The 13,419-nt window shown below is 44.1% G+C and overlaps 1 protein-coding gene across 1 annotated transcript; it reads left to right on the top strand.

Moving 5' to 3' along the window:
• Nucleotides 1-789: 789 nt before the first annotated feature.
• Nucleotides 790-5,611, top strand: adora1b (adenosine A1 receptor b). Its single transcript, XM_084552878.1, has 2 exons — nt 790-1,285; nt 2,892-5,611. The coding sequence occupies exons 1-2, from the start codon at nt 945-947 to the stop codon at nt 3,676-3,678; spliced, it is 1,128 nt and encodes a 375-aa protein (XP_084409004.1). The 5' UTR covers nt 790-944; the 3' UTR covers nt 3,679-5,611.
• Nucleotides 5,612-13,419: the final 7,808 nt, after the last annotated feature.

The following is a 13,419-nucleotide window of genomic DNA, read 5'->3' as shown; positions in this document are numbered from 1 at the left end:
ATTCAGACCTTTTATCTCTCAGGGGATTAATGCCATTTTCAAAAGCTTTATCTATGTTTTTCCGTGTCACCTGTGGCACCGCCTCGCCCTTTATCAGCACAAAGGGCAACTGAGCAAGGTCCATTAACATGTGAAAGGCGTGGGAGAAATTCATACATGGTGTTATACACATACAAAGTAAGTGTGAGTTCACGCTTCGCCTGCTTTGCTTCCATGGGACCGTCCCGCAGAAAGCCGTAGTAGATTTTTTTTTTTTTTTTTTTCTGCATGGAAAACGAAGCGGCTGCACACACCGAGGTTAATAACTACATGGACGTGAAGAGAAGCCAGCGGGATTATATCTTCCACTGAAGCAACGACAGCATATCTCAATGGAACAAAGAAGGCGAGAAAAATCGCGCAGCTATTTTCAGCCCCTGCATTATTGCTCCTGTTGAAAGCACACCGAGAGAGAGGGAGTGAGAGTCCGCCTGCGCAGGAGCCCACAACTGTGCGCGCCTTTCTTCAGAAAGGCAGTTTCTTGTTTGAGGTGTTAAAAACCCCGCTTTGTTTAACGGAGCAAGCGTAGGCTGGCGAACGCGATGCGCCCTCTTGGATAGATTGGAGCGCATGGAAATGATGCTGCTCTCACGAGAAGCAGGTGTATTGAGCCAAGTGGAGGCGCAGGGCAGAGAGCAGGAGCGACGCACAACAGCCACTGGACCACATCACCTGCTCCAAAGGGAAACAACCCTCTCTTAGACATGCTGCTGGTTAACGAGCTTTTTCTCATTAAAACTGCAAGATTTTTAACAACTCAAATATTATAACCAGAGAATGAGGGCGCAGTGACAGCGCACGGCACATTTGGAAAATCCTACACCAAAAACAAAGGACTGCTCTGTTGTCTTATCTCTGCTTCACAGACATCAATCTTCTTATCGAGGACATAATCATCAGCAAGAATGCCCGGGGCACTTTTATCAGCGGAGTCACTCTACATAGCTATGGAGGTGGTGATTGCTCTCGCGTCCGTAATCGGGAATGTGATGGTGGTTTGGGCGGTGAAAATTAATAAGTCGCTCCGAGACACCACGTTTTGCTTCATCGTCTCCCTGGCTCTGGCGGATATTGCAGTGGGAGCGCTCGTCATCCCTTTGGCCATTACAATCAGCATCGGGCTTCAAACTCACTTTTACAGCTGCCTGCTCGTGGCGTGCACGGTGCTGGTGCTGACTCAAAGTTCAATCCTGGCTCTCCTGGCTATAGCCATTGACCGCTACCTGAGGGTCAAGATCCCCACCAGGTAATGAGCTCCTCACTGCCCATGCATCACAATAAAGAGAGGCGTGTGGTATTATCTGTGCCACGTGGAAATGTGATTGTGGTGATGATGATATGGCAGTTGTTGTTTTTTTTTTTTTTTTTAATTTCCCAGAAAACCTCCACACAGCAGAAGTCAGCCCAGCTCCAGCGTTTCCTTCCTGATCATTGATTTCCACATGGGTCCTGTTTCACTTCACAGGATGCTTCCACCCCCTGCCTGTTTCTTTACTTGCATATAGATCCGACTCACTAGTAGCAGCATGACGGCTAAACAGAGCGTGGTTGGTCAGCCAGCACCTTTAATCAGGCCCTCCGTCCTCAGGATCTCGTAACATGTGTGGAAGAAATGCACAGTGACACAACAGTGGTCAGGTTCGCTGTCAGTGATGTTCACTCTCCCTTTTTGTGTTTAATATGTCGTGCACTTGCCACCAGTGGTTTAGGCTGAGACAAAAGGCTGAGCAGGGCTGGTGATAGGCTGAAAATGTAAGCTCAATAGTGGAGGGGGGGGTTTATTGTCTGAGAACATTGTCTGCGATAACCTCAGACTTTAATCTCATCTCTAAGACTCCTCTAAATCTTCCGGGCTTATGATAACGGTTTATCGTCACTTTTAGCTTTTGACATCTTAGCCTTATTTCATGTGAAACCATCTCGGCTTAAGTTGCATCTGCCATGACAACTTGCACCGCGTGTGAATCCTCGCTTAAGATTATTTAAATCTGCCGCTGTGACGATGTTTCTTATGCTTTCCTCTCACTTTCTGTTGTTGGATTAGGATCTGATCTCTTCTGGGTAGATCATTTCCCAGACCCGGTGTGTCAATGATGATTTTCTTGCTGCTTTTTTAGACCTAATTTAACACATCTGTTCCAAATCAATACTAATCCAACACATGGCACCTGTGACAGCCGCGGCTAAATTGCTGCATCTTGTTTTGCTTCAGGCTTTACTTCAGCAAAGGTCATGCCTTGTATAATACCAACATTTCCCTTGCAACATTGGGCGTTGTAAATATCAACCATTAGTAATCGGAAAATAGCCACTTGCTGGTCTACGTATTTTCACACAAGCTTTATCAGATAACCTCTGGGCAGAGTCCCTCTGTGTCATTTGTGGTGACAAGATAACACCGCACTGATATTTTAATTTTAGGGCCTCTGCACCCTTTCCTTTTCAGCATTTCCTGTACCCCTTGTTTGTATTCATTAAATGCTCTAAAATATAAAAAAGCTGCTCTGTGAAGGCTGTATGTCATATACTGCAGCTTTTTGTTTTGCTGTACTGCTTCACTAAATCAGCAGGTGATATTGAGCCAATTTAAGCAACAAAAGAGCTACAAAAAGCAGCAGTGGTGCCAAGGGCAAGGTTGACTGTTGAGTGTTTCGCATACAAGTGGAGTTATGTGCAGCACAGAGCTGTTTGGAAAGTGTGTAGGGGGTGGTTGTGGTTTAAATTATTCTCGTGAATCGTACCTTTCGTCCGCCCAAGGCCACTGACAAAATGAAAAAAAAAAAGGCATTCATGCTCTAGCAGTGCGTTGAGGGAAAGTGCTGACATTGTTCTGTGCTGTTTGCTCCTCCTAGGTATAGGCGAGTGGTGACCCAGCGGCGAGCGGCGCTGGCAGTGGTGATATGCTGGACAGTGGCGTTCATCGTGGGGCTCACACCCATGTTAGGCTGGAACAACCTGAAGCGCCTCCAGCAGAACGGCTCCATCAGCCCAGACCTCAACATCACCTGCCAATTTGAAAATGTCATCAGCATGGACTACATGGTCTATTTTAACTTTTTCGGCTGGGTGCTGCCTCCGCTGCTTCTCATGCTGGTCATCTATGCAGAGATCTTCTACATGATCCACAAGCAGCTAAACAATAAGAAATTTACCACCAGCCACACGGATCCCAACAAGTACTACGACAAGGAGTTAAATCTCGCTAAATCTTTGGCTCTGGTCCTTTTTCTCTTTGCCGTCAGCTGGCTCCCTCTCCACATCATCAACTGCATCACACTCTTCTGTCCCAAGTGCGATAAGCCCATAGTCCTCGTCTACATCGCCATCCTGCTCACCCACGGCAACTCTGCTGTCAACCCAATTGTCTACGCTTTCCGCATTAAGAAGTTCCGTACGGCCTTCCAGAAAATCTGGCAGCAGTACTTCTGCTGCAAGGACACACCAGCTCTGGAGACTCAGCCCAGCGACAGGAAAGAGACGCTAAATCCAGATCTCAATCAACAGGCACCGCTGCAGTGCAATCAGAAGGAAAACCTTAAATCGGATCCACAAGAACAGCAGCAGCAGCAGGACCAGAAGGCCGAACCACCGCTGCAACCTAAAGAACATCCGCCCCTACTGGAGCAGAACGCTGTCTAAGCAAACAGAGCTGATGGATGGAGAAGTAATGATCAGTGAGCAAGCGCTGGATTGTTCCTCATTTGCGGAGCATGAATTGCTACACAGCCCTACAATGCTTTAGTGATTGTGGCGACTGGAATCCCGGGAAGGTCATTTATCTTAACTCAGGAGGAGTGTGTTTACTGACGGTGTGGTCAAAGCAGAAAAAAGGAAGAAACGGTAGCTGTGAACTTGCAATAATGGAAGTCTTTTTGACAGCGACTCTGTGTTTAATCTTAGTAACAAACTAAAAACAGCTTCAACTGTTTTTATTCATTCTGGTGAAACAGTTGGTGTGAACATTACAAAATGTGCAATATAAGTTATTGTGGTTGGTCAGTATCAGATTATCAAATGTTATTACTTTCTTGGAACGTTTATACATTCAACGGAGCAGGTTGCTCTCACTACTGTAAGAATATGAATGTAATCATGTAAATATGAGACTGTAGCAGCACAGCTATGGATGAGCATCTCTTCTTCAGGGTCTTAATCGCACAACAATGTGCCGTGGAAGTGGCACAATGGGAGAGATTTTTGCAGGAAGTCGGCGTGTACGTGCCGGAAGGAGGGTTTTGATATCACTGGAGCTGAGTCCCACTGTGATCTAACATCAGCGGTGCGGAGGAGATGGACGGGGATAAGACACAGGCAAATGGAGGGAATGGGAGGTTTGAACCTTTTAGAAGCTGCGTGCAAGAGACTCGTAGCTTGGGGGGGCGACAGCTACTTAGGAGAGGAGAGAAACACAAGATGCACTTAAAGCTCATCTTTATCCAGCCTCCATGCCAGCTGGTGGTAAAAGCGGGGCCTCTCTTATATGGGTTGATGGTAACGCTATTACAGCTTACCACTAGGGACAGTGGCTTTCATTGCCTTATTCACTATTTTAACTGGTATCAACTGAACTCTTTAACTGACAGAAACGACAACCTGAAGATTGTGACTATTTACTGCTCTGTAAGCTCAATTTTTTTTTGCATAATGCCAAACTGGGGCATCTGTAGATTAGTAATTATAGACTGTGTTCAATGCCAGTAACTTAAAAAAACAACACAATGTGAGAATGTAAAGTAATTTTGTTCTGCCTCTTGTAAAGACTCAAATCTCTGGTCATGACACTTCACTGATGATCTCCTGAATTAGTGACAATCTCTTATATATGTAAGACATTTTGTACTACTGTCTATAAAACGTCTCTTGGGCAGGAACGTTTTGAACATTGTGAATGGCTGGTGTCGACAGAAACCTTAACGCAACCCACTCCTGTGTCTTGACTGGGCTGCAGAGTTTAGGGTGGACTGTAGAAATACTGTTTTAAAGGAACAGTGGATGAGTAAATGTAGAACAATATGCTTTATATAGGTGATGCTATTTACAGCCTATGTTTACAGTTTTGATTCTAATGGAATAGTGAAAATTACATATTTGTTGTCATTGTTTTATGTCCTTCCTGAATGGTGCAAATATTACTACTGAGCACACAATGCAAACCTGTCTCCAAGAAAATATACCTATAAAGCGAAAGGAATTTGTAATCGCAAATAACATTTATTGCGGACCAGACCTGTTTTTTTTTTTTCTTACAATATAAAGAGGTAATGATGTCTTGGCAAATCACAAAATATTGATGCTGTGCACTATCATCACATCGGGCCAAGAGCGAGGCCTCGTTCAAAACACGTCAGCGGTGATCTTCAGCAGCAGACGTAACTCGGTTATGAGCCTTTAACCAAATCAGCGTCAAATTTAACCAAATTTACGCACCTAAAGCAAAGTGCTTTTGTTGCATAACTTGTGCAACCCCTAGTCTTTGGTGTCAAAGTCTATGTTTTCTATATAGCTCTCTACATGTAATGCTCCTTCTACTCAAACAAAGCGCTGCCTCTGAACATCGTCTGTGTATCCAGTTTAGTTATCTATAAAGTAATTTCTGGAAGCATAAATTCACACTGCACTCATTCAGTCTCTGTAAAGGTGTTCTGGTCAGTATGTGTATGTTATCAATAGACCTTGTAACTGCTTATCAGGCGGCTGTTAGAACTGGACGTCACACACCCAGAGATAACCTGGCTTATTTGGGTTTCTGGTCCACAACCAGGTTGGTTTCAGTTTTGCTGTTTCGTCAACAGGCCGATATTTATGAGAAACAAAGTCTGTGACGGGTTAAAAAAAGAAACACAGAAGAGCATTTGGCATGTTCACTCTGGATGTGTGATAATACACCGATCAGGCATAACATTATGACCAGTGACAGGAGAAGTAAATAACATTGAGCATATTGTGACAATACAGTGTTTGGCTGGGAAACTTTTGGACCTGGCCTTTGTGTGGATGTTACTTAGTCATGTACCACCCACCTAGACCAGACCAGTCACCCCCACCCCATAGCAATGACACTCCTTGATGGCAGCAGCCATCCCCAGCAGGATGCAGCCTGACACACAGACGCACACAAGCGGTTTAGAAACAACTCAGAAAACATGAAAAACAGCACGAGGTGTTGACCTGGCCTCCAAATTCATGATATCCCAAACTGATCAAGTATCTGTGGGATGCACTGGAACAAGCCTGATTCACAGAGGCCCCTCCCCTCATCCCACAGGACCCAAAGGCCCCCATTAACAACATCCTGTTGCAAGACACCACAGGACACCCTCAGAAGGCCCATGTCCATTCTCTGATGAGTCACAACTGTTCTGGAGGCACAAGGGAGACCTACATAATATTAGGAAGGTGGTCATAATGTTATGCCTGATCAGTGTATGTCAGTTTTGTGTTTATTTCTGTTGCATCACTAGAAATAGACACTTATAGCTCTTATAGGTTCCTCACATTAATGGCAGCACTTTGTACATGTCAAATGAGGTTACACTCAAACGCAGCCACCTTCTCACTGCATCTGTTTTTCTTTTTGAAGAACAATATAGAGGTTATTTTCTACCTGTTCACGTCTCAAGATGAGTCATCACTCCCCGAGTTGTAATTATTCTGCAGCAGTCAACATTTTAAGCTCCGGATATCTCAACTTTTTTCCTATTACCTTGCTGCAGCGCAGCAGCGCCGTCAGAATTCTCATTAACGCACCGCAATAATGCAGCGAGTGGCTGTTAGATAGCACCGGAGAGCTGTCACAGCTCTGTCGGCACAGTCCTCCCTGCAGTAGAAGTGTTCCTTTGATACTTAGAGACGTATGAAGTCCCTGAAAAGACTGCATAATCTGAGTGAGGACTGCTCACTCTTGCTCTCTGAGAGGTCTCCTCCTCACATGCTGTCAACATTCACTCTATATTTCAGATATGACACGTGTGCAGAATATTTGCAGCAGAGCATACACTGGACGTCCACACTTTAATGTGATGAAATAGCTCATATAAATCAATAATGTGGCTCAATAGTGGGGGATATTTTTCATGCAGTATGAGAGTGATGGTTTATTCTTTGAGGCCATTCTTGCTATGTTGTATTTCAGGGAAAGATTAAATGTCAAGTGGAAAGGAACATCAGATAAGATTGACAAATAGGAGGAGAGGAAATTCTGCAGGTGTGTGACTCTAATGCTCCGGCAGAGGTGACCTTTCCCTTCAGCGACCCATTGTCCTTGGGGCTAATGTGGGTGTTGACCGCAAATTCTGAGGGAAGGAGGGGGAACCTCTCTTCACGCACTTCATGTTACCATCCTGCAGTAAAACTGTGAGCACGAGTCCGATTATAGCTGCCTCAGATTTATGAGACCACAGATGTTGTAATACATTTTCCCATCCACTAAATGGATTGGTGCATATTTGCATGGAGGATCTAAGCGCACCGTGTTACTAAAAATGACGCTGAATTGATATCTGAGTATCAGAGTACACGCGACCTCCACGCTTCTGAGCCTGACCTTCCCTCTTCTGGTAAAATGCACGTGCAGAATTTTTATCAATATTTCTTCCAGATGGTTTGCTTCTGCCATGTTTCAGGTCAATAATAGCTATCTGTACATTAGCTGAACTCTGACAAACACACACTTTCCAATCCTCTGAAGACTCCATGTAGCTCCAACGGGGCGTGCCGAGAAGAAAAGCAAGGCCTGATATTTGTGTCGCTGTGAAAAAGCTTCTTTTTTTTTTTTTTTTTTTAAATTAAATACAGAGGAGGGGTTTGATCTGCCCGCGCTCTGATCAGGTGTCATGAATAAGCAAGAGAGTTGTGCCCCCGGAGCGGCTGCACAACAGGAAACAGGGCTCCTTGTCAGAACACTTTATATAGCGCCACAGCATCTGTCTCAGGAAACAGCCCTAACACAGAGCTGTGAAAGCTGAAATAAGGTCAACACCTACATAAAAAAAGCTTTCAGCATTCGCAAGCGGGACGATGTTCAGAGCATTATCTAAACATATGAAGTTAATTGTTTGTATTGTTCTGCACGTGTGACTTTACAGGAAGTCATAAAAGAACAAGCCACCAATCCTGCCTCGGCTGAAAGAGCATCTGTGTCATGTGTTGTGATACAGCAGTGGATGAATATCAACCCCTGGCTGGCGGCGCAGCTAATGAGAGGCAGCATCAAAACTGATGAGCATAAAAATGAGCGGTCGAAAAAAGGAAAAGGGATGTAAATTTGCAGCAGATGGACGATTTGCATCCACTAACAAACGAACACAGCCCGTTACGATGTAATGATATGCAGCATATTTCTGCTTAACAGCAGCAATGTAGCAAAGCGGCTACACAGAGCCGGCATCGTCGTTAGCTGTGAATGGAACCTAAAGGTGCTTAAACAGAAAAACCATGAAATCAATTGAGTCCTTCAGAAACGGCTGCATCCCACTCACTCAGCCTCACACACAGCATGTGTGAAAGCCCTTCAATAAAACAGTGTTAGGGTGCCGCAAATAAAACAAACTCACTTCCACTGCCAATCAATTATTTACCAAACAGGCTTACAAAATTAGAACAGTATCAATATTTTATCTCCCTTTTTTTAAAAAAGAAAAAAAATCCAGTCTCCTTGCCTTGGGAGGTATCTTGAAAACCGAGCCAGATACGATTGCCTCCTGTGTGAACTCAGACTAAAAAGTAGATGTCATTTAAAATAAAGTTTAAATGGAGAAGACTGAGCAGTGATGCTTCCTTGATTTGTTTACAGTGTAATTTACTGCTGTTGTGTAAATGAGAGATTTCCCAGAGACAGACAGTGTTTGGCTGTTACAGCTTGATGCTGCAATTTCCAGCTTGACACTAATTCCCTGTACCAGAGCCCCACTTCTAACTCTCCTCTGGCCTCTTTGATTGTCCCTATGACATAGTGCCACCTACTGGTGAAGAGTATTTTAGTCACATGTTTTATTTAAACTGGCCAAGGCCTCTGCTGATCTGGCTCACATCTTGTCCCTGCATAAAACCTCCTCAGCAGGTTCTAGTGGCGTCTGTCGGCATTTTACTTCTTTTGATGCCATTTCCAAAGATCTGCTGGGCGCCATGAAAGAAACCACTTAATATCATCAAAGCATATCTGGAATTAGATCACAGGTGATTCAAAGTGAATCAAAAATGTTGCACCTAACGCTTATCTCAGTAACTGTTTTCCTCTGTTGCGCGGTGCAGATTAAATTGTGCGTTTTTATAGAAATTCCCCGGAGTGAAATGTAGAATTTTCACTTCAAAAGAATGCGCCGCAGAATTTACAGGGTAAGAGTATCGTCTGCTTTCATCACAAACAACGCTGTGTTGATCTTTTTAGATTTGCGAGCATGTAACAGTTGTTTGAAGTTTCGGACTATCTCACAGAGATCCTGCAGGTATCCAGAAAACGTTCCCTCATGCACATGAGATCACCCACGCGCTGTCACTGTTCCCAAAATGTTGTTCCTATTGTCCAGAGACCCACGGGTGACCTTTAACATAATGTGGCAAAATGGGATGAACAGGTTGTGGGTTGTGTTTGGTTTTGTAATGGGTCCATTCATTCATTCGTTTATCTTCTGTAACCACTTGTCCTGTGAAGGGGGCTGGAGCCTATCCCAGCTGTCATTGGGCGAGAGGTGGGGCCCTGGACAGGTCTCCAGTCTATGGCAGGGCTAACACAGAGAGACAGACCATTCACACTCACATGCACACCTACGGCCAATTTAGACTCACTAGTTAACCTAACATGTCTTTGGATGGTGGGAGGAAGCTGGAGTACCCGGAGAGAACCCATTTAGACGCAGGGAGAACATGCAAACTCCACACAGAAAGGCCCCAGTTGGCCTGGATTTGAACCCAAAACCTTCTTGCTGTGAGGCATCAGTGCTAACCACTGTTCAACATTACCTCCACGTTATTATTATTTATTTATTTTACAGCTTTATTTTACAGCTTCACTCAATTTTAATTAGACTACTGATGGTAAAAAGTGTTATGCCTGGCATCATGTTATTCTGGATGTACTGCTGTCAGTAACACAGGCAGTGTCAACAGCAGATGTATGACCACAAACGTTAATGTCAGGGTTTGAGTTGTTTTGCTACCTTACGGGAAAATGACACAGTGCGTGCGCAACAATCTGGGTTTTGTTTTGTTTTTTTCCCCAGAGGGAAATGTTGCATTTATCTTAGGCCATGGAAGTTCAAACCTCGGTAACCCCACATGTGCCAGCAAAAAGCTCAAACCCCAGCAAACACACATCAGAGGGAGCGATAATTGCCTGCCTCAACAAGTCTGAACCAAAGTGTGCAGAGGCAGCTGTAGAGCTGAACCTGACTCACTTCCTGTCTCCTATCAGCTGCTTGTCCTTTATCGGGAGGGAAATTCCCTCTTACTCCCATTTTTGTTTAAACAGTGGTTTTAAAAATCTGCTGAGTGAACATTACCTTACATAACTGTATGCTATTCATTTTTGGGGTGTGATGGCTCATGGATTACTCTTTTTTTATTTATATTTTTTTCTTGTCTTGCAGCCTCTCTGTTCCCTGTCGTAGATTTTGAAAACAACTCTTTAAAAGTCTTATGAAGGCGTTACTCCGTACGCAGTTAAACAAGCAGCAGTAATATTCTGTGCAATCAGAGCTCCCATCCCATCCTGGCCCACGGTGTCAGTCCTTGTGGCTGCACTTTGGACGGCACCCGCCCAGACGGAATGACCACTGCTTATGACTGGCAGTAATTGGCTTTTAATGGTGGTGGTGAAAGATGGCTGTCCATAAAGTCAACACAACTCCGCCTGCCTCGACTTGTTCTGCGCTGGCAGCAGACACAGTCTACCCTCATGCATGACTCTCAGCCAGACCTGTCTGTTGCTTTTTAGTGATATTATATAATTACATGAGCTCATACAAATTGCCCTCAGTATCACTTTAAATTATATCTCCCTGGGGCCGCCTGGTGGCCTGTGGGTTAAGGCGCCGACCATGGACCACAGCATCCCCAGTTCACTCCCTCCTGGGAACTCTGTTCATTGTCTTACTCCCTGTGTTTCCTGTCACTAACTAATGAAGCCATATATATATCCTCCTCAGTGATATCCTTTATGATATTTTCCTACCGCTAACCCATGCACAAAACTGAGACGATTACCAAAAGGAAACGCCAAGAATGATATAATCAGGAATATATCAACACAAAATGATTACTAAACTTATGTACACATGCGTCCCTTTGGTTTGTCACATCCTGTTTCACTCACCAGTGCGACTGTGTCCCAATCCCGTAGAGTACCTGAGTGGAAGGAGAGGAAGTGTCCATTTTTGGTTTTTCGGGTTGCCACAAGAGACTCTGTGCCAGTGCAGCAGGAAAGAAAACAGAGATAAGCACTAATGGTTTATATGCAAGATTTAACAGCTTTGAACTCGCCATGGCCCTGTCCTTTGATCCCTGATAGGCTTCCTTGTTTCCCCGTATCGGACTGGGAATAGCCTCCTAATGTGAGCCAGAGGAAGTCTTGAGACTGATTCCAGGTTTCAAGTGTGTCAGATTAACACAGCTACTACCTGTGTTTTATACATTTGCCTATATCTCTATGTTGCATTGGACTTTAATGCATTTTTATGTTGTTCATTCAGAAATGTCAAAGGATGACACGTCACAGGGAGCTGGGGTAGGCTTCAGTCCACAAGCAGTTGCAGAAAATGAATGAATGAATGAAGTATAGGCCCAGTAAGCAAATAAAAAAAAAATATTCCCAAAGGTGACTAATAGTCTAAATTTTCATAAAGTGATTAATGAAGCAGAAGTAATTCTTGTGTCTGCTGTTCCTGGGAGACATGAGTCAAACTCATGCCCTCTTGTTCTCCCACATTCCCATTAAGATGACTGTACATAACAACGGTTGGCAGCCGCCAGAAATTCGTGCATGGAATTATTTCTGTCAAACTCTTCATGGTAACTTATGACTCAATACAGGCGGGCTGGTATATGACACTTGAGGGCTCGGAGGCCCCAACATTGTTTCCGCCCTGGCGAATCCTTGTTTTGATCAATCCCTGTTTTGATTGTGCCATCGGTTTTATTTGTTGTCCACTGAGGTTTGTTGTGTGCCAATTTCAACCGCAAGCATGCATAGTGTCTTGTCAAACTAAAAAGGGATACAAACATTCAGAGACAATACATTAGACTTGTGGTTCATTGCTATTTTGGTGTCATTGTTATTGTAATAGGGAAGTCAATAACATAGATTGGCTGCAAATAACATGAAAAAAAGGATCTCTTGGAAAAACCAAAATAAACTTCTGAGAAGCTTCGTCAAGAGATAATAACAAAACTGTTCCCAGAATATCTGCGAGGCTCAGCAGACTCAGCGGGGCTTGGTAAAGTACCTGGACGTGGTGATGGGCCAGCATTTCCTCCGATCCAAACAAAGCGACGGCCCTGTGTGTTGCACAGCCCTCGAGTCCCACCGCAAAATCAACAAACCAGTCGTCATAAAACACCACGCTGCTGAAAAAGGAAGCCGGCCAAGGAACCACATCAACGCTGCCAGACAGGAAGTGATTTTTTGCCTTTATAACTGCCTGCTAGAAACATACCATAAGACATAAACAGTTTACTTTAACAAGGCAGTTTGAAACATGTCCAATTAAGGGAAAAGTTGCAAAATAGGCTACACAGAGCTAAAGTGTAAACACTGACAAATATAGGCCGGCTACAGAGAATAGGGCAAGAAATACTCAGGGTTTTGGAGAGTTTTCTCCATGAGTTACAGCTGACCTTAAAATGCCAACATTTTGAAAATAGCTGAGGTTTTTTTTTGCGACTTTGTGTGTTTTGACTGCCCCAGAACTATTATAGAGAGGAACCAGATGCCAACTTTTTGGTCCTACATGTTTGCATGTTTAACTTGATCATAAAAATCCCTCCCACGTAAACGGAGAGGGTCTCAGTGCTCTACCGTGATATTATCCAGTTCTGTGATGACGCATTTGGCCACCTCATATGGGTATATGCTATTTGCCAAAAGGCTGTGCTGCGATTGAGGGCAATTGTGGGAAGAATGCCACACAAGAAAAAAAATTCAAAATCAGGTTTCTCTGCCAGACGTCCTTTTGGGAGCGATGTGGCAAAACCAAATGAAATGTGGCATTTGTTAAGATGCACGGAGCCATGTTCATTAAACCTTTGACGCCAACTAAAATCAATGGCAGATGTTTTCAAAGGAGGTCTGGGGATCCTCGAAGGAGCCACACACATAAACAGAAATAACCTTGTGATTGTGTCTGAATGAGCGAAAAGGCCATTAAATGGAAGCGGGTTTGAGGGTGG

This window comes from Chelon labrosus (genome assembly GCF_963514085.1).
Source record: "Chelon labrosus genome assembly, chromosome: 10".
Taxonomy (NCBI): Eukaryota; Metazoa; Chordata; class Actinopteri; order Mugiliformes; family Mugilidae; genus Chelon; species Chelon labrosus.
Note: the sequence above shows the minus strand (reverse complement) of the source record. Positions and strands in the feature narration are given on the sequence as shown.